Genomic DNA, 25,633 nt, shown 5'->3' on the forward strand with positions numbered 1-25,633 from the left:
CATAGATTACATAGATTACATAGATTACATAGATACACAACAATGACCACCACCGAGAACTCAAACAACACTCCAGTTGATACTCAACAGCAACAGCAGCCTGCCAATGGCGAAACGACTACGACTAGCAGCGGCACTACTTCAAATGAGCAGCCTTCAACACCATTGACAAGCAGCACCAATAGCAACTCTGGTGAGACAAACCAGGCTGTCAAGTACACCGCTGTCAAGGATGTCGGATGCTCCGTCGAGAAGAACCCTCGCTACAGACGCACCATGGAGGACGAGCACATCATCATCGACAACTTTGGAGACGATCCAAAACAAGCCTACTTTGCCGTCTACGACGGTCATGGAGGTCGTGGCGCTGTTGAATTCACAGCCAAGACACTGCACAAGGTACGCAGCCAACACCCCCAAACGATGAGTAGGAGATGGATGGATTGATGGATGGATGGATGATGTTTGTTTGTTTGATTGTTTGATTGATTGATCGTTGAGCGTGATGATCACTAACACTGTGTCACTCTGGCACACACTCATAGAACTTGTTGCTCGAGTTGAGCAAGGAAGGAGATGTACTCGATCATATTAAGACCAGTTACTTGACGACCGACAAGCAGATGACAGATGAACCAATACAGTATTCTGGCACTACCACCGTCACAGCCTTGATTCGTGTGAATGCCAACAACGAGAGAATGCTCTACATTGCCAATGCTGGTGATGCCCGTGCTGTCATTGCGTAAGTCCTACCAATATCATACCATACCATTCCTTGCAATGTTCATTCAATCACTGACTCATTCAACATTGCAACAGCCAAAACGGAGTTGCTGAGCGATTGTCACATGATCACAAGGGATCGGACTCAAAGGAGGTTCAGCGCATTATAGAAGCAGGTGGATTTGTAGTTAACAACCGTGTCAATGGCATGTTGGCTGTCACCAGATCACTCGGCGATCACTCCATGAAGGAGTACGTCGTCGGTGAGCCATTCATGCGCACTGTCCAGTTGGACTCTACCTATACACACTTGATCTTGGCCTGTGATGGTGTAAGTATCCATCTATATCTTGGGTGCGCACCAGCGTCAATGAATGATCATTAGACTGACCACCTCAACCAACAAACAAACAAACAGCTGTGGGATGTCATTAGCGATCAAGAAGCAATCGATCTGATTATCAATGAGACTGACGCACAGAAGATGAGTGATAGGCTGTTGACCCAAGCTTTGAAAAAGGGTAGCACTGACAATATTAGTATTCTGGTATGTGACATCGTCAATCCTGCTTGGCACCTTGGGCCATGACTTGTCCATCATCACTAACACATTCAATCAATCAATGACAGGTCATTATCTTGTAAGATATATTCGAGCTTATACTACTCCATGCATCACTCTACATTGATTGATCAATGTGGAGTGGAGGAGTAGGAGGAAGAAGAGGAGCAGCCAACCAATCACACATCCATCAGCAGCAATCACAACTACAACCAAACAACAACAACAACTACAACATCATCCATCCATCAACATCAAACATTAACAGTTCAGCAGCCATCAACAACATCTTCAAACATCATCATCACTTTTGAATAAACTGTCTGCCGTAAGGGTTCAAGAGTGTATTTCCATGTCGTCCATGTCTATGTCCATGTCCAGTCACATGATTCATTCATTGGTTGACTATTTCCAGAATGCAGGGAATGGGTTTGTTGGACTAAGTACCAGTCCAACCTTATGACTGATGTATCCCTTGATGTATCCATTGTAGATCAGGTTGGAAATGATGCACTCTGCCTCGTCCACATCAACAGTTTCATTCTCTGCCCACTTGAGCGCTGTTACAAAGTGACCAATCGGTACACGTGCATTGCCATTGATCAAGTATCTTTGAAAGGGTATGTCAGTGCTTGGCCAACAACCTCCACGCATCATTAGTCAACTACTACTACTACTTACATCTTCTTGAATAGATTTCTGTACACGATGTTCTTTAACTTCTCAATGATGAGGTAAATACCTTTCTGGATGAAGTAGTTCTGGTTGGAGGACAGACACTCATTGAACTGTTTGATGTCGCCTGTCTTCATTCCCTTGACAATTCCAACGAATTGATGTAGACCATGCTTAATCAACAATGATTGCTTGGGGAATATACACTGCGACAATTGCATTGGTATCAAGTATAACAGTATCAGGCTTGATGGGTTGATTGATTAGTTGGGAGGGAGAGTCAGTGGACCGAATGATCAATGTTCCATCCACCATGGTGTAGTTAATCATACCGCTTGTTCTTCTGGTTATCTGATGGACATTGATTGAATGAGAAGAGGAGGAACTCGCGAGCTTTGACAAAGTCGCCGTCAAAGGCTGCGAGACGTCCGACAAAGAATCGATATGTGATGCATTGTTTGATGGGATAGGTGTCCAGTGCGGGGTAGAGCTTGCTCTCAATCGTCTTGGTCAAGTTCTTGCACAGTTTCAGATTGTTCAGCTTGAAGTAGATCTGGAACAGCTGATTGACGATGCCCATTGCCGCTCGCTTCTTTGACAGCTCGAGGTCGGTGGCACGATCCGCGCCCGAACTTTGAAAGCATCGATTGAGCAGACGTGACGCCTCCTCGAATGGGTCGATCTTGCGTTCGCTGCTGCCGCCACTGCCGGGCGTTGTTGTCGTCGTCGATGATGAAGGCGCCGCATTGACCAGCTTGGCCATTATCCTGATGTTGTAGGTCAGCTTCCACATGACGGGCGTCGACCACACCTCAAACACCTTGAGGAATGCCGTGATGGCGTCGGAGAGATGTTTGAAGGCGTCGGTGTAGCGGCCGTCAAAGATGGAGGAGACGGCGCGCAGACGCGACACGGTCATCTCGTGGTAGGATCTGCGCGTCTCGGCGTCGAGCGCCAGATGCATCTTGTTCTGCACGAATGAGTCGAGGTCGACGGTGCGCTTGATCACATTGTCCATCTTCTTGAGCAAGCTCATTTTGTTATTGAACGCTATCTCTTGTTGTGTTGTCCTACTATGCATTGATGGCACCGTTGACTCGTGCTCTATTGTCAATGAGATTATCTCACTTAATGATAAATGGTCAGCCATCAATTGACCATTCTCCCTATTGATACTATCGGCTAGCTGTGTTAGATGTGTATTTAGTTCCATCTATTATCCATATGTATTGTATGTTATGTATAAGTATATATATTTTGAGTTAAGTATGAACTGACACTAATTCATTCATTCATTCAATGTCAGTTTCATCGACTTCAAGTCACCAAGCTCAAGTGTGAAGTTGAAAACCACATCTCACACAAACACAACTCATTATCTCGCAACATGGAACAACTACAATGAATAAGTTTGGACCCAGAACAATCAATCCAATCAATAATTACAATGTCCATCTACTTTAAAGATTGATTGAATCAATGTGGTATGTTCTTAAATGTTAAAAACACACATTATTTAAAAGGATCTGATCTTGAAAGGTTCGTCACTCATTAACTCATCAATCAATGTCATCAATTATTATTATTCCAATAAAGACAACAATGTTATATTTATAAATAATAATAGATTGATTGATTGAATGATTGTTTGATGGGCTCACCCAAAGGTAGTGTAGACCCCACACTTAGATTTATTGATAATGACAATCACACCCCACCCATAACAATTTGCCAAGTTTAGTGTTTTGTTTGATTCTAACTGTGTCGTGTTTGTGTGGGATCAAATCCCTTCTTCTCTCTTCTGGATGGATTGATTTATATGTGTGTGTGTTTGAGCGCGTTATACATCGAGGATAGAGATAGACATTGTGTCATACTACTTAATACTACTACCACTACAATACCCCCCAAATCAATCAATCAATCACTATCAATCAATCAATCAATCACAATCAATCAACTTATCTCAACTCAATCAAAAATATAAATATACATAAAACATACTTTAAACAAACATAATAAGCATAATAAGCATAATAATATAAGATGTTGAAGAGATTCTTGTCATTGCGGTCATCCCGCGTCAGTACTGGAAAGGGTGACACGCATAGACAAAAGTCCTCAACGATACAGGTGGTGGAGGATACTTCGACGAAACAGCATCAGCAGCAACATCAACAGAGACAGGGACAGGCACATTTCGAGAACAATCCATCAATGATAGATTATCAATGCACAGAGAAGGCCGCACTGATGAATCGGTACAATCTCACAGAGTTGCCATTATGTCTGTTCGTGGGCACTGATCCTGCGCCCCAAGACATGCAGCTGGCGCACTCAATCGACACATCGACCACAACTACAACGACAACAACGGCGGCAGTGTCAACAGCACCACTGTCGCCACCCGTCTCACCAAAGAAGAGCAGCGACGAGCTGCCGCAGCAGGATGGCGCGCCAAAGTCCCCGCGCTTGCCACCTCAATCACCACCCAGCAACAAGATAACGGTGGCCATTCAGGCCCCTCCCACTCTGTACTACAACACCTACCTGACCATCTTGATACTGGACACCAACAAGATAACAGTCATCCCGAGGACAATCACACTGTTTCCCAATCTGATCGAGTTGTCCATCTCGTCCAACTTGCTCACGGACATTCCCGAATACTTATGCGAGCTCACCATGTTGCAGTCGTTGCGCATTGGCCAGAACCCTTTCCCCTCATTCCCCCTCAACGTCTGCAAGCTGACGAGCCTCACCGAGCTCTACTTTGAATCCAACAACATCGACACACTCCCGCAAGACATACTTCACCTCACCAGACTCAAGGTGCTCTCGCTCGAAGAGAACCGATTCACATCGATACCCGAGTATCTGCCGGCGACGATCGAGCGCCTCAACCTGTCTGGCAACGACATATCATTCATCGAGTCGGGCACGCTGCCCATGTCGCTGCTCACCAATCTGACCGTGCTCAACCTGTCGGAGAACCAGCTGACCAAGATCGACGACTCGTTCGTCCTCCTCTCCAACCTCAAGACACTGTTGCTCGATTGCAACATGATCACACACCTGCCGGGCAACGTCGTCCAGGGCTGGCAGGCGCTGTCGTCGCTCAACATCCCCCATAACGAGCTGACGACGCTGCCGGCCGAGATAGCATTCCTGCCCAACCTGTCCGTGCTGGACGTGCGCGGCAACTGCTTCGAGCACACCAAGTCGGCGCCCGCCGAGGTCTCCTCCACCAGTGCATTCAAGCTGGAGGACTTCATCTCGGACAAGGAATCATTCAATCTTCTCAAGCTCACATCTGACCTCAACAGTCATCTGGCATCGACAAGCGATGAGTTTGGAGGCGATAACAGTGCAGGAGCAGGAGCAGGTGGCGACAACAGCAGCACAACAACCACAGGTGCCCTGTCTACGACAGCAGCGGCGCCACGCATTAACGTTCAGATTGGCGGAGGCATTGGCAGTCAGATGTCAGCGCCACTAATCTTTTGGCAGTCGATAAGTGCCGACCAGATCATCGATGGCGTCTTCCTCGGTTGTAAAGAAAGCGCCACAAACAAGCGATTCCTTCTAGATAACAACATCACTCATATATTGACCGTGGCTCATTTCAAACCATTGTATCCAAAGGTAAATATATGTCAAGGCAACAGGTATACCATGGATGATGGACAATACTAACACAGACATACATGGCATAGTTATTCAAGTATAAGGTGATTGATATTGACGATGTGGACTACGAGAATATAGCAATGTACTTTAATGAGATGAATGAGTTTATTGATGAAGCAGTGGCCACTGGCGGTGTCTTGATACACTGTCGCGCAGGTGTTTCCAGGTCAGCAACTGCAACTATGGCGTAAGTCCAATCAATCAATCAACCAACCAACCAATCGATCATAATGGAGCCAAGGACTAACATTGGGCCACCATCAATCAATCAATCATATAGCTACATAATGTATAAACAGAAGTTAAGCTTTGATGAAGCATTCAGTATAACTGCAAAGGGAAGACCAAGAATATGTCCAAACAATGGATTCGTTGCTCAACTGAAAGAATATGGCATTGAGCTGGCGTCCAAACAACATCAACAACAGCAACAGCAATCACCAACACAAACACATACGCAGGTCGAACATATTGAAGTAGTGACGCCAACATTGGTGGTCGAGCCAGTGCTGCTACAGCTGCCGCAATAAATAGAATGCCCCTCTATTTGCTCGACGTGACAAGACTTGGATTGAAAGGATGTTTGGATTGAATGGATGGATGTATATAGGTACATGAAGGCGATTTATTTACAGCAAATTGTACATTGGCTACAGACAGTTGAGTCCGCCAATCAACTAGGTCACTTGTCAATCGATCAATCAATGACCAAGTGTGATCAGTGACTTTGCAACCTCATCCTCCCTCGAACGACAACGCAGTTTGGAGAACTGGAAGTTCATCTGCGATGTGGGCGTCATTGGAGCAATGACCTGTGAAGATGGTGTGGAGGAACAGGATGAGGATGAGTATGAGAGGGATGATGGCGACGAGGGCACCACCGACAGAGGTGGGAACGACACTCTTGGACTGCATGGGGTGGAGGTTGGTGTGTTGGGTATCTTGTAGACCCATTGGATATCGGTGTTGTTGGTGGCTGCACTGGTCGTTGTGGAGCGGAATGATACAGCATTGGGCGACAGCGGCATTGGCAGTGAGCTCTTGCTTCTGGGTGATGATGAGTGTGAGCCTGGCACCAAGATGTCGGACATGTTGTTGTTGGACTCGACCAAGGTGTCGATCCTGGACTTGCTCGAGCCGTCCTCCATCTGGGGCGATGACAGTGGATGCAGCTTGCTAAGCGAGATCGAACGGCTGTATGGCCAGATGGGTGGTGATTGAGTGTTGATGGTGAGCGACAGTGGCTTTCTCGTCTTGGGCTTGAAGCTGTCCTGCAGCGGGCTCAGGTTGGGAGTGGATAGGGTGCTGTGCGACAGCAGAGAGATTGGTGATGAGAGAGACGATGAAGTAGTGGGCGTCGATGGCATGCTCATTGCCAGTTTCTTGGGCATGTTCAGGATCAGGTCCTCCTTGACCCTGTCACCCTTGCGCTCGTGCTTGGCAATGTGGCGCGAGAAATTGGTCAACATCCTCAGGTTGCAGCCCTCGAAGAAGCACAGGTATTTGCCTTGGCTGTCCTGACGGAACACGTTGAGACCATATGTGATCATCTGATTACGCAGTTGTACTCCACGCTGTGATGGCTTCATGGGAGTTGTGAACTCCTCGTCCTCTTGCTCCTCCATCAGTATGCCCTTGGACTCGTCGGCTTCGGCGTCCAGACGTCTGTGCCAGCGCAGATGTGATGACAAGTTGCCCTTGTTGCCCTTGATCGTCTTGTTACATGTCTCGTATGGGCAGCTATATGTGCCGTCTGTGTTCTGCTTGACTTGCTCGCTGCGCATCTTGTAGTCCAGTGCGGGGAATGGACGACCAGGTGTGCCAGGGTTAGACTTTGGTGATTGAGTGGGTGTGGACGATGCCGAACCGGCCACCTTGGGCTTGCTCGGGCTGGTGGCCGCACCACTGTTTCCAAACTGTGGACGATCATTCAATGAGAAAAGGTCGGGTCTTGGCTTTGCCCTGGCCGACATCTCATCGAATTGACTGTGGAAGTGGAAGGAGTTGATGTGAGGAATGAATGGGCCGCCGTCCTCGTCGTCAAAGTCGTCGCCCTCATACTCCTCGTCACTCAGAGGTGCCTCATCCGAGAGATCATCCTCCCAATTGTCTGCCACGCGTTGATCCAGACGACCCTCGACATTCGAAGGTGATTTATCAGAGTGGCGGGATGGGCACATGTGGTCGGCATGGTTGTGGTTGTGGCTGGCATTGGAGTTGGCATGTTGGTTGTGTCTGGATGGATGCAACAGCTCAATATTATTGAGTAAAGATGGAGAGAATGATGTATGTGGCAATGGCAGGGAATCCTCGGTCTTGGATCTCTTCAAAGGTGACTTGTTCAAGTCGACAACAGGGTGGTCTCCGCCCTCCATTTGGTAATCCTCCTTTAGGCGCTTCAACATTGAATGAGTACATTGTTGATCATTGTTGGATGATGAATTAAGTAGCATATTCAGTTTATACTCCATGGTTGGTTGGATACGGGATGGAATGGCTAGGGGATGGATATGGATTCGGATGGGAATGTCTGGGAATTAATTAATGGACTGGAATGGGATGGGTTAGGTTAGACTTGATTGACTATCGTTGGACATGGAACATGTTGGATATGGACAAACAAACTCACATTATTGATTGGATTGGATTGGATGGATTCCAAGTTGGATGATTTATGATTGATGGATAATGGTACACCTTTGGTTGATTGATTGAGTGGGAGGTGGATATAGTAATGTTACTAATGATGTTACAACAAACAAATGAAATTGATCAATGATTGATTGATGATTGAATGAATGAATAAATGAATGAATGATTGTGTAGTGAGAGTGTGTAAGTTATGTCTTTGGAAGAAAGTATTGGATCTTTGGACAATGGTGTGTCGACCTTGTTTCCGCTTAACTCATAGTTGTTGATGGCACTGCACGGGCAAGCATGGGCTTTGATTCGATATGGATAAGGATAAGGGCATGGGTCATGGGCATGGATATGTATTTGGATAATATGGGCAACTGGGGATGGCACGACTAGGTATGTATATGGTAATGACCCAACAACAAACAAACGAACAAACAAACAATCAAGATGGTGGAGCATTGGAGAGAGATTTAAATGAATTGGTGGCAAGGTCTGAGCAACAAGGCTGATCCGTCCGCAGATGTGTAACCATAGTTGGTGAGGTGAATGTGGATTACTTTGTCTGATGGCACTGGAGGCGATAGGGATATGCGTGTAAGGGTGTCTCTGTGTCTGTATGTTTGTGTGGATTGATGGATGGATGTTGGATCAACAATGCAAAGCGTCGTGTCGTGGATGTATCCGAAGCCGCTAGAGCTATAAAGTAAGCTCAAGCTCAGCAGCTGAAACAAGATGTCATCAACCTGCCTGTATGTATGAATAAATGAATGAATGTCCTTTGATGTTCAGAAAGCATCCATCATCTTATGCCGGGGCAGGGGCGTCACTGGCCAGGCATGGCCCATGCCAACAGGGCTACATCAACAACAACAACAACAAAGCAAACTAGTAGGGTGTGCATGAGAGTTGATTGATTGTTTGATTGAATGAGTGAGTGAGTGTGTGTGATTGAGCGAGTGGATTGGATTGATGACACGGCCACTGCCATCATTTGGAGGAGGATATCGTCTTCCACAACGATCAATGATGATGCTTGGATGCGGGTGATGTGGTTGGGTGAGGGGGGCTGGTCATGTGATTCCATCCATCACACATTCCATTCACAGTCAAACTGTTAACAACAAAACAAACAACGATTGAGCAATCGTGTTGGAAGAAGTATCTTTTCATCTTGTTTCTTGTTCTTCGACTGCTCAATCAAAGGAGATGGTTGTTGCCCTGGAGGAGCTGAAAAGCTTACCATGGTGATTGAAGACTGAGACGGGCAACGGGTCAACCTGCGCCACTCAGGTGAATGATGATATGCTACATGCATACATACACGAGTACTCCAAAGACACTGATGGTTGTGGTGGTAGTGTGGTTGGGGCTTAACACACGAACTTGTCAACTACGACAAGGTACTATTTGTTGTTGTAATCAGGCATCCCTACACCAATACACCACGATCTTGCGAGGAAGGATAGAATGATTTACCGTATCAATCATACATAATTAATTAATAACACAATTTAAGTTAAGGTGGAGGAATGGGGTGTGTGTCATTGTGAGAAGATGATGTTGGGTCATTATATCAATGAATGGCTAAATTACAAGTGTAGATGAGCAGGTGCTCCTGAAACAATCTCCTTGGTTGGCCTCTCACACACTATTTGTTATCACTTTGATTGTGATCAAAAAACACTCAAAGATCTGATGGTGCTTATGATGAGGTGTGTGGTCGAGTGAAAGAATGCAATCAATCATGTGATTGGAATAGAATGAATGAATGAAAATGGAAGGGTTGGGTGCCCAGACACATAACTTGATAAATGTATATCGTGTGTATTTGAGAACAGATTGATGATGGTTTGGTTGGTAAAATATAACCTTGAGTAAAGTCAGTGTTGAGTGACCATTAACAATGGAGATGTGGAGTACCCTTCGCCACACTCTACTCCACTCCACTCCACTCCATTCCATTCCAAACATACATCAAATCTATTACCCGAACAGAAAAAGAGACCATTGGTCGAGGTCTATTATATGGCCCACATATAGTGAACTTAGTTACATGTATAAAGAGTATGGTATGGAAGTGTGTGTTGATGTCATGGATGTGAAGTGATCAAATATAAGGTTTGAACAACATTGATAATGATAATAATAATAATAATATATTATCACACATACTTTGTTAATTGATTGAGTGGTAGTGGACCTCTTTGGACCTTCCTTTTCCTTAAAGTGTAGATTCCTTGATGCTATTATTACTCTAATAATTATTGATGGTGAAGTTGATTGATGATCAAGTATCTGGAAATAATATTACTAAAGTTAGAGTGAATGAATGGATGAAATGGATTGATGCTGATGATGATGTATAAGTGTTATAATTGGGAATAAGTACTTGATGTCACTGATCCGATTCATTCATTCATTCATTCACGGCGTGGAATGAGGAGGAGGTGGTGGTGGAGGTGTGGGTGAGGTCGCCCAACTCTTAACCGCGGACAGTACTGTCACATCATCATCAACAACAACAGCAGTGCCATCCGGTCCGTCAAAACAACAGCGGTAGCCAACACCCTGGAGGAGGATTGATGGATTGGACTGGACTGGACTGGCATGACAGGACAGGACACTATGATGATGAAACCGACCGCGAGGTACTTGATTGATTGATTGATGCTGTTTAATTAAACACTCACGGCTGTGTGAGTGTGTTCATGCATGTACATTGCATTGTGCACTCCAGTTGTTCAGTAAGTATTAATTAAACATTGTAATGTAGTGGTACATCATCATATGATGTATGGCCATCCGGGTTCATACTTATGTTTGTTTGATTGATTGGAGTGATTGCCGGAAGGTTTGATGATGACAGACATCCATGCCATGCCATGCCATGCCACATTGTGACACACTCTAAACACGCGACACACTCATCCACACACATATTAACACACGTTGTCAACCTGGAAACAATGACTCGCTGACTGACTGATCGTTGCATCACTGAGCAACAAACAAACACCTGTGAGGTGTATACAAGCAATGTTTAATTCCTTTAACATTCAGGTTGGTATAGAGCTACTAACTCTACTAATAATGTGTATGTATGAATTGACCTATATACCGTCACTCAGTTGATTGAGTGAGTGTGACAATGACCGCGATGATTGAGTTATAGAGTGAGTGTGTGATGTCAGTGAGTGATCATCGTTACCGCAGATAGATATATAATACCAACGAATAGGTGACCTATCCTAGCACAACCATCACTTCAACAACAAATTATATCGATGACATCAACCTCTTCTACTCTTGCCACGCCATCCAACACAAACACAATCACACACACAACAACACACAACATCCGGATGTCGGTGGAATCGATCACGATGGATACTGTTGAATACTTGGATGTCATTCCAATTGATCGAAATCATAGATGTAACTCTGTTAGTAGTAAGTAAGTAAGTGCTACTACTACCTTGTTGTTGTTGTGTGTGTGTGTTGTTGAGTGTGGATGTGGTGACGACTTAGCCAACAACATCAACAACACAACATTAAGATGAAGATGAAAGTTGAAGGTTAGATAACCCTTTAACCATTATAACTTACTCGCTCTTATTAATATTATTAATATTATTTAACATCATTTATTCTTAAAGTACCTTGTTGGGCAATACACCATTCAACCACCTTTGTATCCATCTCAGTCGTTATTACACTGCAATGATAAATAAACCAGTGAGTGATGGATGATGATGTAACAACCAATACAATGAATGAGTGAGAGAGAGAACGAGTGATATGGCGAGATTGAAATGCCTTGTTGTTGGAACAACAATTGTGAAACAGGAATGAGGAAACAGGAAGATGGAAACATCAAGAAGATGAATGAGAGAGAGGGAGAGAGAGGCTCGGAGAGGGCATTGTAATTATAATGTACTGTACACATGAATGTTGGGTATATATGTATATATTTAACAAGGGTTTGTTGTTGGTAGTCAACTCTTACTACATCATTGGCTTGAACGCCCTCGATAATGATGACTTGGCAAACGATACCTTCAACATATAATCACCAAATGCATGGTGATGTAGCATCACCAGACTATTAACAGACTCCTCCAATGAGTCCATCTCAATCAATGCCATCTTATTGTCATTGCTAGATGAATGATTGAGTGAGTGATTGAGTAAGTATGGATGCGTGGATGGGATTGATGGATTGGATTGATGGATGGAGCATACGGAAAAAGGTTAAATGCTTTGATGGTGCCGTGTTTGGAGAAGAGCTCTCGGATGAGCGCTTCAATGTTGGCTTCGTCGGGTGGGAGGTTGGACAAATGTAGTGTCTTGGATGGTGGATGTATGTGTTGGTAATTCTTTGACCCTGGCAATTTATAACGATGTGTAGAATATCCACTGTAGTCTTTAGTCAGATCACACTGTTGTTGATTGGAATGAATGAATGGAACAAGTGTTTGTTAGTTTGGATTGATTGATCATGTGATTGATCAGGTGATTGATTGAGTGAGTGTGACTTACATGTGCCTCTCCTGACTTTGGTAATGATATTGTTTGATGCTTGGATGAGTTGACTCGTAGGATACTACCACGGAATGGAACATTATTCAAATATTGTATTGCTATCTCCCTGGATAATGTTTGATTGAATGATTGAATGAGAGTGAGTGATTGATCATGGATGTTTGATTGAATGAATGAATGTACATACGCTTGCTGTGGCAGGTTCATTTGGACCAATGCGGTGTCCTTCTTATTGTACATGATCTTGACTCGTATTGGATCGCCGTAGACACCAAACAATGTGTGTAGGTCGTCGGGTGTCACGTTTGTAAGCGGCAGTCCACCAACTATCAGTACACAATTACGTTGTGGAACCACTTGTTGGGCAAACAGTGGCGCCAACAACTGTGGCTGGGCACTGGGCACGGCTGCTGTGCTAGAGGGGCTCTGGGGCGCAGACAGTGGCGACAGATTTATAGTAGCGATTGGATTGCTCATCATGGACGAGGCGGAGCCCGGTAACAAAGCCGGGTTGGTGTAGTCCCTGCTCTTATCATTGTTATATTTGATCGACAGGTTGGTCAACGAGGAGAATTGCAGCTTGAGTGTACAACTGCCATTATACAGGCTGTGTCCATCCAGTTCCTATGTATGATTGATTGAGTGAGTGAGTGATCATGTGATTGGAGTGATTGGAGTGAAGGAGGAGTTGGTGTAATGGTTCCAGGAACATACCTTCTTGGCGGCTATGGCAGCCTCCTCGGTCTGCATTTGTATCAGAGTCTGGAAGTTGCCAGACTTGGCAAATATTAGTATCTTGGACACTTCACCATACTTGCTGAATAGTTGATGGAGCACTTCGATGGTCACTGGATACATCACATTGGTGATGGTGATCAGCATTATCTTGTTGGGCGTGGCGATGGACGATGAGCATGACTTGAGCTCCTCGCGGTTCGAGAACTGGACAAAGAAGTCCTTCGAGCGGATGTTGCCTTGGATCGAGCCGTAGTATTGGACAAAGGCGGAGGAGGCGGCCAGGTCGGCCATTTGGATAAAGCCTTGGTTCTTGCCCTTGATCAACAGGGCGTGTTCGATATGGCCAAACGGTGAGGCCAACGCGATGATATCATTCTCAGTGCAATCCGATGGAAGATTACGTAGGTGGATCACCTTGGATGTTGGTTGCTCGTCAGCCTTTGGCTTCTTACATATGCTCTGCACATTGTTATCATCATCGTACTCTAGGTTACGTTTGTTCGATATCATATCGATAACCAAACCTATCTATTCATTCATTCATTCATTCATTCATTCAACATAATACCCAATCATTCAATCAATCATTCAATCAATGTTGTTAAGGAGGGAAGGAGGGAGAAAGAGAGAAAGAAAGAAGTAGAGGGAGAGACGGATTAATAAAGCATGAGAGAAAGAAAGAGAGATGGTGAGAGAGGTTAGAGAAGTAAAGAGAATGAGAGAGGGGAAAAGAAAGAAAGAGAATAAGAAGAATAAATGAAAAGGAGAGAGAGAGAGGGAAGAGAGGAGAGAGAGATAAGGATATGAGGAGAAGATAGAAGAGTTAGAGAAGCAAGCAGAGGAGGAGTACAAAGATGATGTGTATGATAGGAGGTGGGATAGAAGGCATCAATGAATACACTCTATACATACAAGAGATAGAGAGTGTGTATAATTGAGCAAAGAGGTAGAGGTAGAGATAGAGATGATAGATAGAGTGGAGAGAGAGGAGAGAGACAAGTAGAGAGCAAGAGTTTGGCGAAGAGAGAGATAGAGTAGAGATAGGGATAGAGATAGGGATAGAGATAGAAACCTAGAAGGTTGAGTCCAAAGCGCAGCAAGCAACAACAAAGAAATGGAAAGGGAGCTGGTATTTCTTGATTACTGTGTGCGTGTGAGTGATTGAATGAATGACTTGCGAAAGTCTGAACCAAGGTAGGATGGTTGGTTGGTTGGTGGGCTGGCGAAAGTGGAATGAATGTGAGTAAGTGTGCTATTGTTGCCTTGTTGAATGAATGATTGGACAGCAGAAGGAATGAGTTGTGTTGCTGATGCTAAGGCACACTCACACACATCAGAGTTAGAAGCAGCCGAGAGCCACGATCTTGAATAATAATGATCATCCATGAAGCCACACAGCCAGGCCATTTGTTTATTTATAAATTATTATTCAATTTGACAAATATCTAGTTTTTGCTGTTGTTGATCACTAGGTATTGTGTGACCTTTGACCTTGGTATGATGCCTGATTAGCGTGCTCATCACCCTATTCTGTCACCATCAAGGGTCCTATCTCTTTGTCGTCTTCCTTTGCCAATATCCAGGGTGTTGCCACCTTGTGTCAAGGTTGTTCTCCTCGGAAGATGGCAACAATTAGCAGTTTGGATGCCAACAAAATGTGTTGTTTGAGTTGATGTATTGAATGTATGTGTTTGTTCAGGAGTCAGATGCAAAGACGTTTGTTGTTAAGTCTATCCACTGGACTCGACTCTACTCGACCGACCTACCGAACGAACCGATAACATTCATTCATTGTTGACCAGGACAACACGATTGACCCAGGAAGTTGAACAACCCCCAGGGTCCAAACACACCTTGTACTCACTTTCAAACAAACACAACTCTTCCCAACTTCTTGCGAGATATAGAATAAGATGAACATTAATGACAATGACAAGAATAAGAATAGATTGTTTAAATCATTACTCAACAATATTGTAACAAGATCATTGATATTGGATGATATACATTGGATACATTGTAGAGTGTTGGGCACGAATGTATGGTGTTTGTATAAGCCAACTGAGGATGGTGTAAGAAGACTGGTACTCAAATACAATCAATGCTTCAGTGTCAAATGGATGGCGCATCATGGCTACATCAACTTGTTGATCGATCGCATGACACTAAACAAACGTGTGAGCTTTGGCAAGATGGGTGTGGACATCTTGAGCGCACTCTCAACCGTGCACACCGTCGCGCAGTTCAAAGTGTTTGAACAACGTCAAAAGCCTCTGTTGCGAATGTATGCCAAAAAGGTGGTCGATTCAGTGGCCGCATGCAATCTCGACGTGCTGGTGTATGCTTCAAAGAGCTATGGCGCCACGACCAATGCAATTGACCAGGCTGCGACCAAAGGACGTCTGGAGAATGTTCAATACCTGCACGAACACCGCCAAGAGGGTTGCACAGCCAAGGCATTATGCGAAGCTTCACTCAATGGCCACCTCGCCACGGTCATGTACCTTCAGCAGCACTACCCCACCAAGTGGTCTACCGCGGCCATGGACAACGCAGCAACGAGTGGACACATCGATATTGTGACGTACCTTCACGAGCAGGGTCTCACGTGCACAATCTCGGCGATGAACAACGCCGCAGCTAATGGACACTTGGACGTGGTCAAGTTCCTCCACGAAAACAGGACAGAGGGCTGCACCTACGCGGCCATGGACAACGCATCTGAGGCGGGACACCTCAACGTTGTGCGCTTCCTTCACGAGAACAGGACAGAGGGCTGCACGTCATTTGCGTTGTTATGCTCAAGCAACAAGTGCAAGGATGGTTCGATCACACGCTTCCTGCTGGAGAACAGGACTGAGGGCGCGTTGTCCTCGCCACTCTACTGGGCTATCAAGAGTCGCTCACTGGAGTCGATCAAAGCGCTGCTCGAGGGGCATCCCAATGCGCAGCGCGAATGCTATCGTGAGATGGCCAACGCCATCATGACCGACGACCTTGGCATCATACAAGAGGTGTTCACACGCGCTGAGCGCAGCGACAATCCGATGTTTGTCAAAAGTCTTGCACACGCGTATCAACAATCTGCCTACACCAGCTTTCAATCATTCATGTGGATGCGCCAGCACTACTGGAAGTCACATCTCAGTCTAATGGATCGACCCGTCTCAGTCGGACAGTTTGCATTACAATATGGCATGGTGGATACGTTACGCTACTTGATTGATGAGGTGAAGGAGTTCACGGTGGATGATATAGAAGACTATCGCTTGGAGAATGCTGTGAGATGTGGAAGATTGGAGACGGTCAAGTTCATATACTCACGCACGTCCAAGCATTTGGGACGCGCGCGTATAATGGACACGGCGGCAGAGCATGGACGACTTGGAATTGTACAATTATTACACGAACAAAAAGCATCGTGTACTCGACTGGCCATTGATCAGGCAGCATTGAATGGACATCTACAAGTTGTCCAATACCTACTTGAGAACAGGACTGAAGGATACCAGAACGCACTCAAGAATGCACGAACCAATCATCATCACGACATTATCAAGTGCATCAACAATCATCGTCGTCGTAGTCCATGTCCATCACTCACTCACACTCCACTCCCAATCAATCAACCAATCAATCAATGAGTCGATCAATGAATGTCCAAGTCCTTGTCCATCCATTATCATTCGCTCACTCATTCAATCAAACGACCAAAATAAATGCCCATGCATTTATTTCCAATGTTGACTCGGAATCATTTTTTTTTACGCGTGATCGTTTGTGTGAGTGTGTGGACCTCACGAACGAGTCCCTCGTCAAACACTTAAGCGAGTGTTCTTGCATTAATTATTTTATCGTTTGTCTATTCCAACATGTAAGTGTTCATTATCTTATTACTATCATTACATCACATCATATCACTATTCCATCACACATTATATATCAATGTTCATAGGGTTGTACTATGATTAATACTTGATCTTTGATCATGCACCACTCAAAATTAGGTGCCAATGGTGGCACTTATTGCTGACAATATAGGTCTCACAACCTGGATGAGCAACTTTAAACATACATTGACCAATCACAATCATCCCACACTTGCTTACTTGCACACTCAACAATCAACATTCAATCAAACATCAACATTCAATCGTAATCAAGTTTACTAACTCTTCAATGTATAATTCAGTATTTCTTTATTCTTAACTTTAGATATATGTATCCTTCTTGACCTGACAACTCCCATGGATTCCCGTCCATCAGTAACGTAAGATGTAAGTGATCTTATATACCAATCACCTCGCATCAATCACATCAATCCACAACACACATATTTGAATGATGATAAATCTTTCCCCGTCTGATTCGACCCTGATTGAATCACATATAGCACAATGTCTCAACAGCATTGTTCGTCCATAAGCCATAAACATCTGATCCTCCATCCACACAACACATCAACAACATTCAATCCAATATCAATCACTCAATCACATTATCAATCATATACTAATCATTCTATCTCTCTACCTTTGCAATAATGCAGAAACAAAACTTTAGATATTCATCAATTATTCCAAATGTGGTTGACATGCATGTCGATTCCATTCGATGAGTTAACAAGGACCTCGCTTACCATTTGAAGCCCTTGTATCCCATTGAAGCAAATCATCAAGCACATCAATCACACCACATAATTAACTAATTAAATAAATATTAAGTTTGAATTAATTATATCACCTTGCATACTCTTGACCCCAGTTACAATACATTGTTATGTATTGTCTAATATCCGTTGCCAGACACCATAACCAAGATAGTATCGTCTCTGTTGACCTTGATCTTTTTAAAATTTCCATGATATTTCATTGAGTTTTATCTTTGGCTCAATCATTCATTCCATCAATCAAAGAGTGGAAATGAGAATGGAAATGATCCATCACCAACAGATCATAATGGCAAAGAGGTTTGCAAGCCAATCCAAAACAAACACTTGGAACGACATGAAATGAAGGGGGAGAGGGGCTGGAAAGAGATGGTCTCTATCCTAAAGTCCTTCTTTGGAACTAGCAATCAGAAGTCACATTCATCATTTGATTATCCTTTTATATTTATATATATATATAAATTATTTATAATTATTATTATTATTATTATCTATTTATTTATTTATATTATTAATATTAATTAAATGTCAAGTGAGAAGATAACAATCTCACTTGAGGAGTTCTTGATGAACTTTGACAAGATCAAGTGTGTGGATACCTCATCGCCGCTGGCTTCGCAACATTACGGAGCTGGCGCTCCTTCATTTCCGACTTCCAAACTCTCCTATCCATAGTTTTATACACTCTTCTTCTTTTAAAAAAGGTATCTGTATCAATAATGTAGAATTGTAGTAGAAATAGAGACTTTAAGATCAAATATTAGAAATACTTTAATCCTAATTAAAGAAGGTTGTTTTCCTAATTCTACTACAATTCTACTTTCAGTACCTGTCACCGCCATAACAGTAAGCACGTTGGAAAAGAGTATCTGTCTAATCAATGTAGAATTGTAGTAGAAATAGAGTTTAGAAGTTCAAAATAATAGAATTAATAACCTTTAATAAATACAAGGACGATCCCTCGATTCTACCAACAATTCTACTTTCGATACCTGTTAGCGCTGTAACAGTTTGCACGGCCAAGAGAGTTACCAGGAGAGTCTCAGCACGTTGGTCAGCACGTACTTCCGAAAGTTCACACGCTGTTCACCGATTGTTCACCGTTTGTTCACCAACTGTTCACCAAGAGTTCACCGAGTGTGGGTGTGAGTGGGTGTGAGGATAGTAACAAATTGTATTGATGATGATTAGGTGCTGTTATGCTACCTCCTCCAAGAAGGTAGACATCTGATGACTTGGTTCGTGCGCTATCTCTTGTTCATCGTCGATATCGACAATGAGTGAGTCGAAAATGAATCGATCCGAGTAAGGGATTGCAGGTCTGAGCTTCAGAGCGATGTAATCGAACAAGTCCTCGCAGTGAGTTCCAGATTCAATGCCGTCGTTAGTTTCATCTAATTTCCGTTTGTTGCCTGGTCCTGGGAATGATATGTTGAAAGGGTTCAGCGCGGACGAGAATATATCACGTGCCTGACGTTCTTTCGGATCGCCACCTTTGTCTCCATCATCACCACCATCGCCAGTGCCAGAGCCCAACTTAATCTTCTTGTGACTTATTATGTGATGCTTGTTGATGAGAGCTTGAAGAATAGACATACCGACAGGTCTGTTGACCTCAATGAAGCTGATAGTGTTTTCTGCTGAATACCAATAGATGATCCAAGTCGTATTTACATCAGTGAGAATTGAAACTACTGGTGTGTGGTCCTTGGACATTTGGCTGGCAGAAATGAGCTGAAGCATTGTCTGGTATCTGTCTCTGGACTCTGGTGCCTGCATCTTCAGCTCGATAGTGATGTTGATATGTCGGTTGACTGATTCAATGTCATTGACCATTGAGATGACAAAGTCTGTGCTACCCATGTATCTCTTTCTTTCGCAGAGGTATGACATGAACTGTGTCTGTGCGTGAACATCGAGCAGGTTGAGGTCATGAAACGTGATGTGTTTGTGGAGCCATGCATTGAAATTGTTCATGTTGTCTGTTTCTTTCCCAGTCCATTTGAACTCGTTTGTTTTGTGATGAATCTTGATCTTGGCAGTCTCCGACTTGAGCTTAAACAAGGATGTGGCACTCTCTAGAATGGACTTGGGTAAGACATGTGGGTGGATGATCAAAGACTTCTCAATCTTGACTCGGTCAAAATGCTTGGAGGTACAGTCCGAGAAGGCGATTTGTTGGAAGGATGACTCCATGACGACATTGGTGAGGGTGATGATGTTGGCGTTAGTTGCCTCCTGTACCTCTATCAACCTATCGAATGCTAGATTGGAGAACAGAGGTCAGTATCGATCGAACACATCACTCGCTCTCACTTCTACTTACGCGCATGGCCACCACCTCCTCCTGCATCACCGGCTTGAGTGTGTATGTTAGTATTGAATGAAGACATTGCGCCGATGTTGTTTGTACATACGAGCTATGAGTGCGTCGGCCATTTCTGTGATAGCTGTCAAGACATCGGATTGTTCATTGTATTTGATCAACTGGCACAGACGTGTGGCTTGCTCCTTCGTGAGCTTCTTTGTGAGCAAGGTCTTGTTGGCCTTGCTGCAATCGGCGTCAGAGAGTTTATTGATGAACTCAAGAGCAAGTTCAAGATGATGTTCAGACATAGGAAGAGAGAATATTGTTGACTAAGGAAGAGATAATAGTTGTAGTATTTGTTGATGTTGTTGTGTGAATAATGAATGAGTGAGCTTCAAAGTTATCATTGTGAAGGGTGATCTGCTTGCCCTCTTTTGGAAACTCATAAATAAATTAAATCAAATTAAACAATTTATCTCTTACAGATATAACATGTCATTATTCAAAGAGTACTATTGGGACGAGAACTCGGAGTTCAGAGAGCGTCACAAAGCATACATCAAACAAAAGGTAAGATGCGACTGCGGCTTCGAGGTCGGTCGCACCAATCTCAATCGACACAAGCAAGGCTACATCCACAAGCAGTTGATGGCCAACAAATAGGTTCAAAGTGATATAAATTAACATCTCAGTGTTAATATATAGAATGAGTAGATCAACAAGAGACATTGGCGGCAGACTGAAGAAGACGGGCGTGACTGAGATCAAGCTCACAGGCAACTACTCCCGAGCAGACATCGAACGAATCGCTCAGCGAGACAGCAACACGCTCCAACGATACGGCGCCAACGCAAGGATAGAGGTCGTGCTCGACTACGGCAACCATCAATATCGCTCAGGCAAGTTCACCAAGGTAGGCGAGCCGATCATCATGTTTGATCCTCACGAGTACGATGGCGCACCAATCCCAGAGCCTGACACATTTAAATCGTTCTACATCTACGTACATCAAGCAAAGGGAAAGGCAGGTGGCTGCGACGGCGAATGGAACAACTGTCTCTATCACTGCCTCCACGATGCCTACCCAGAGCAGGTCACAGAGCACTTTGGCAAGCCATCGCGCCTCAAGATGTTCCTCGACCTCAAAGTCGATCAGAAGGTCTCGATCAATCGGATCCCAGAACTCGAGGACAGACTCAACATCAGAATCAACGTCAAAGGTAATCACTGCTATGCCTCCGCGTCGAGGGCAACCAGAGAGGTCAACCTCATACTAACCAATGGACACTACAAACTAGACAAGGAAGGTACCTATGCAGGCAAGGGCATCAGATACACTCGACACAACGAGAGGGACGTCTACATCAAGCCAATCGTATTCAAGTATCTCAAGGGCGATCGGGTCCAGCTCTACGATGACGACGAGTACAGCACCATCACATTGCAACAGTTTATCGACAAGAAGAGACGCAAGTACCAAGACAAATGCGAGTACATCCGTATCCTCTCGGGCATGACTCTCGAGGAGACGCTTGACTCGTTCAAAGCTGATGCCGACGCGCTCAAGGAACACACTAACGGCRTCATCGACATGTACACAACAGGACAGAACATCAACAAGGCTGCGATCAAGCTGTTCCTTTCGTACAACAAGACTGTCAAACCAGAGCCCATCGGTCAGATGGAGGGCGAGTGGATAAAGAAGTCAGCCTATGGACCATTGATGATAGCCATTCAACATATAGGAGCGCTCTACAAGTATGACGTCGCTAGGATGTATGCATCCATCTTGAGGAGCAGCGGCTTCATGATCCCAATCAAGTGTGGTGACTTCCAGCATCTGACCGACGAGGAGCTCAGCGCAATGAAGACCATCCCATTTGGTATCTACCGCGCCATCATCAATGGCACTCATGTGAGCCCAAATCTAGATTAGAGGAGCTCTGTAAGTGTCTCTATCAACGTCTCTGGGGCGCTCTCTCCAAGCGCAACAAGACCAAGCAGTGCGTCAACATGGAGCGCGACGAGGAGGTCATCACGACCAGTGATGGACAGAGAACGATCAAGCACATCGAGATCAACGTCGACGAGGACTACTCAATCGATCGCATCACTCCAACATCAAATGGTAGCGCGATGATCAAATCAGCCTGCAACACCGACATGTTTGACACACCATTCGCTCGCATCATGCCATTCATCATCTCTCGTGGACGCAAGATGATTGGAACGATAATAAAGGACGACATTGACTGCATCAAGCGCGTGCACACTGATGGATTCGTCTCTACCAAGCCATGGACAGTGAAGACAGGCAAGAGGTCATTGGATTACCCCAAGTTGGGCAAGGAGTGCGGCAACCTGCGMTACGAGGGCTTCTGTCCTGACGCAATTGTCAAGAACATGGCCAAGGTCAATGGAAAGTTTATYGTATAAATATTKTTGGGGATAAGATATAATGAATGAGTTAATGGATCCYGAAGTAGTCAAACCAGAGACTGAAACAAAGAAGAAACAATTGTGTCTTAAGTCAATATCACCATATGCATTTCTATTAAGCGGGGATGATCCAAACAGGATGTTAGAATATATGGATTATCTTCATCTTACCGAGAAAGAGAAGTGGAAGGAGACCAAGATWAGACTAATAGATGAAATTAAGGARTGGAAACGAAAGTACGATGAGYTMAAGGCTCAAGTTGACAGCGCTCATGAATTGGCRAAGAGACATTCATTCACAATCACCAAACATTGACAACAASAATATAATCTCTATATCCATCATTATGGACGTAAAGAATACCATTGACTGGAGTGGCAACWAYAACAACAAGACATACGAGGATGATCCCAACAAAAAGGTGGAGTGCTTGGAATATTTGCTCAAGAGACAGATGAAAGAATACTATGAGAACGAGGCCAAACTAAACAACCAGATTGATGTGTGGAAAGGTAGGTACCTTGTGCTCAAGGATGAGTTATTGAAAGTCCATGAGTTGATAAAGAAAYAAACATCMAMGATCACCAAACATTGTAAATATTAATATATTGTTTACATTCATTACAAATGAACATAAACAGTACAACAATCGAMRGGAGTGGCAGCAACACCAACAAGTCGTACATGCAACAGTACTACCAGGAGTTCAAAGAGGAGATCAAGGCCTACAACACAGAGAGGATACCGTGCGCTGTCTGTGGCAAGTTGATCGCGCGACATTTGATGAGGAAGCACGAGAGAAGGATGCACGGTGATTGATGGCAACAGAAGGTTTATTGTACAGTTGGTTGATTGACAGCGGTGCTCTGTCGGTGCTGAGATTAAAAGAGGCCTAAAACTCCCGTTGTGTCTGTGCCATCGTCTACGATGTCCATGAAGAGGTGGCCCCGCACTTCATAGGACCAGGAGACGACTATACGTCTGTGTCCATGAAGGTGCCACCAGTCGCAATGTCGTCATCTTCAATCTTACACTGATCTTGTAAGTGATCTCTTAGAGGTCTCTGGATGGGAGTGGTATTGGCAGAGGAGGGATTGGCTTGCAGTCGAGAAACCAATGTCGCACGGCCATGCGGTATCTTCGGAGGTGGTGTTACAATAGTGGGACGTGGAGGACTGACCTCGTACTCGGCAAGATCATCATCATCGAATGATGGTGGAGAAGGTGGCAACTCCCTGAAGCGACCCTGGTTGGCAGGTGGAGCTCGACTCGATGGTGACAGTAGGGGCGCCAACTGGAGGGACTGTGCCTGTTGGAGAATGCGCCTCTGAACTTCACGTTGGGCTTCGGCCTCTTGGAGATCGATCCCCAACTTGACAGTCGATATGGCAATGTCCTTGGCTACCTTTGCCTCTGACTTGGCACGCTTGATCTTCTCCCTTATTGGTGCCAGTGCCTCGTCCTTCTGCGACTTCTCTCGCTTGAACATTTACTCATAGCTGTAGCAGTCTACACTTATAAGTAACCAAACTTCTTGTACCTCTCTTTCATCTCTCTCGCTGCCTTCTCCTCTCTCCTCACATCACTGTAGCCAGTCGCCTTTGAATGGAACCCCGCGATAACGATTCAACAGGAAGCGCATGGCATGGTAGCCACAGGTGTCGGTGTTGACAGCCTGGTCGATCACTCTGTTGACTTTAAACTTCAAATACACGTCTGGGTCGATCTCTTCCACCAACTGTTTCATCCTCCTCATAAAGTCAGTGCTCGGGTCATCACCAAACGAGTCATAGTACTCAATCGCTTTGTCACCCTTAGCATCAATGTTACAAGCGACCCAGTGACTGCCAGGTTGGTGGCTGTTGTCCAAGTTCATAATAAATGACATTCGCTGCTTTGGATTCAACTCATTCAGTTGGTCAGAAGCGATCACTCCTTCAAACCCATCCTTTGCGTACGGCTGCATCAGCTGTTCGATCTCATAGTCATACAATCCACCATCCTTGCGCCCGCTGCCCTTCTTCATGCCTTTGACCTCATTAAAGATAGCGTCCATCCAATTCTGTCTTTCGCTGTGGCCCTTGAACACCTTCTTTAACTCATTGTACAGCTGTTGTGAGGCGATGTCGCTGTCGTAGTATTGCTTGACAAACTCCAACACTTGAGGTGCCAGTGACGTTGGGATTGGTTTGAGAGAATCCATTGCCTGTAGTCTCGCCATCGTTCCTGCTTCTGATATCAGTTCTCTCTTGAGTTTATTTCTCTCCTCATAGGGCACGTTCTTCAAGTCCTTCCCTAGGTCATAGTTGAGGTTATTGATTGGGTATCCTGTGTCCAAGTAGTGCTGCACTGATACCATGACCTTGGGTGTCAACTCTGCTGGTATCGCCTTCGTTGCCTTGAGACTGGAGGATGTGATCGAGACTCTCCTGTTGTTGTTATTGTTATTGTTGTTGTTGACTGCTGTTGACGTTGTCGATGCTGTTGTCGTCGTAGTTGATGTTGTTGGATGTGGAGGCGTACTGTAAGGAGACGGCTCGTCAATAGGCTCTGACTTTACCTTGGGCATGGTGCTGGGCATAAGCTTCCTGAGTCGTGATGGTTGTGGTTGCTTGGGCTGCTCTGACACGATAGAATGCAATG

At 44.6% G+C, this 25,633-nt stretch overlaps 11 protein-coding genes across 11 annotated transcripts; 5 read left to right on the top strand and 6 right to left on the bottom strand.

Moving 5' to 3' along the window:
- Positions 1 to 42: 42 nt before the first annotated feature.
- On the top strand, positions 43 to 1,371 carry SAMD00019534_085750 (hypothetical protein; the record flags this gene model as incomplete). Its single annotated transcript, XM_012896466.1, has 5 exons — positions 43 to 399; positions 546 to 745; positions 823 to 1,057; positions 1,145 to 1,273; positions 1,357 to 1,371. The coding sequence occupies 5 exons, from the start codon at positions 43 to 45 to the stop codon at positions 1,369 to 1,371; spliced, it is 936 nt and encodes a 311-aa protein (XP_012751920.1).
- Positions 1,372 to 1,693: 322 nt separating this feature from the next.
- SAMD00019534_085760 (hypothetical protein) lies at positions 1,694 to 3,176 on the bottom strand (the record flags this gene model as incomplete). The annotated part of the gene is made up of 3 exons (XM_012896467.1): positions 1,694 to 1,898; positions 1,970 to 2,209; positions 2,296 to 3,176. 3 exons carry the CDS (start codon positions 3,174 to 3,176, stop codon positions 1,694 to 1,696), a joined length of 1,326 nt encoding a protein of 441 aa, XP_012751921.1.
- Positions 3,177 to 4,003: 827 nt separating this feature from the next.
- SAMD00019534_085770 (hypothetical protein) lies at positions 4,004 to 6,177 on the top strand (the record flags this gene model as incomplete). The annotated part of the gene is made up of 3 exons (XM_012896468.1): positions 4,004 to 5,608; positions 5,680 to 5,840; positions 5,934 to 6,177. Coding segments are annotated over 3 exons (2,010 nt in total), but the record flags the coding sequence as incomplete, so codon positions are not given.
- A 180-nt stretch (positions 6,178 to 6,357) lies between these two features.
- SAMD00019534_085780 (hypothetical protein) lies at positions 6,358 to 8,124 on the bottom strand (the record flags this gene model as incomplete). Its single annotated transcript, XM_012896469.1, has 1 exon — positions 6,358 to 8,124. A coding segment is annotated over one exon (1,767 nt), but the record flags the coding sequence as incomplete, so codon positions are not given.
- Positions 8,125 to 12,298: 4,174 nt separating this feature from the next.
- Positions 12,299 to 14,083, bottom strand: SAMD00019534_085790 (hypothetical protein; the record flags this gene model as incomplete). The annotated part of the gene is made up of 5 exons (XM_012896470.1): positions 12,299 to 12,452; positions 12,536 to 12,639; positions 12,833 to 12,941; positions 13,023 to 13,459; positions 13,550 to 14,083. The coding sequence occupies 5 exons, from the start codon at positions 14,081 to 14,083 to the stop codon at positions 12,299 to 12,301; spliced, it is 1,338 nt and encodes a 445-aa protein (XP_012751924.1).
- A 1,610-nt stretch (positions 14,084 to 15,693) lies between these two features.
- On the top strand, positions 15,694 to 17,217 carry SAMD00019534_085800 (hypothetical protein; the record flags this gene model as incomplete). The annotated part of the gene is made up of 1 exon (XM_012896471.1): positions 15,694 to 17,217. The coding sequence occupies one exon, from the start codon at positions 15,694 to 15,696 to the stop codon at positions 17,215 to 17,217; it is 1,524 nt and encodes a 507-aa protein (XP_012751925.1).
- A 2,222-nt stretch (positions 17,218 to 19,439) lies between these two features.
- Positions 19,440 to 20,858, bottom strand: SAMD00019534_085810 (hypothetical protein; the record flags this gene model as incomplete). The annotated part of the gene is made up of 3 exons (XM_012896472.1): positions 19,440 to 20,506; positions 20,569 to 20,601; positions 20,660 to 20,858. The coding sequence occupies 3 exons, from the start codon at positions 20,856 to 20,858 to the stop codon at positions 19,440 to 19,442; spliced, it is 1,299 nt and encodes a 432-aa protein (XP_012751926.1).
- A 184-nt stretch (positions 20,859 to 21,042) lies between these two features.
- Positions 21,043 to 21,213, top strand: SAMD00019534_085820 (hypothetical protein; the record flags this gene model as incomplete). Its single annotated transcript, XM_012896473.1, has 1 exon — positions 21,043 to 21,213. The coding sequence occupies one exon, from the start codon at positions 21,043 to 21,045 to the stop codon at positions 21,211 to 21,213; it is 171 nt and encodes a 56-aa protein (XP_012751927.1).
- A 43-nt stretch (positions 21,214 to 21,256) lies between these two features.
- On the top strand, positions 21,257 to 22,486 carry SAMD00019534_085830 (hypothetical protein; the record flags this gene model as incomplete). Its single annotated transcript, XM_012896474.1, has 2 exons — positions 21,257 to 22,049; positions 22,155 to 22,486. The coding sequence occupies 2 exons, from the start codon at positions 21,257 to 21,259 to the stop codon at positions 22,484 to 22,486; spliced, it is 1,125 nt and encodes a 374-aa protein (XP_012751928.1).
- A 1,477-nt stretch (positions 22,487 to 23,963) lies between these two features.
- On the bottom strand, positions 23,964 to 24,479 carry SAMD00019534_085840 (hypothetical protein; the record flags this gene model as incomplete). Its single annotated transcript, XM_012896475.1, has 1 exon — positions 23,964 to 24,479. The coding sequence occupies one exon, from the start codon at positions 24,477 to 24,479 to the stop codon at positions 23,964 to 23,966; it is 516 nt and encodes a 171-aa protein (XP_012751929.1).
- A 93-nt stretch (positions 24,480 to 24,572) lies between these two features.
- Positions 24,573 to 25,193, bottom strand: SAMD00019534_085850 (hypothetical protein; the record flags this gene model as incomplete). The annotated part of the gene is made up of 1 exon (XM_012896476.1): positions 24,573 to 25,193. The coding sequence occupies one exon, from the start codon at positions 25,191 to 25,193 to the stop codon at positions 24,573 to 24,575; it is 621 nt and encodes a 206-aa protein (XP_012751930.1).
- Between the last annotated feature and the right edge of the window lie 440 nt (positions 25,194 to 25,633).

The sequence above is a fragment of the Acytostelium subglobosum genome (genome assembly GCF_000787575.1).
Source record: "Acytostelium subglobosum LB1 DNA, scaffold: scaffold18, whole genome shotgun sequence".
Taxonomy (NCBI): Eukaryota; Evosea; class Eumycetozoa; order Acytosteliales; family Acytosteliaceae; genus Acytostelium; species Acytostelium subglobosum.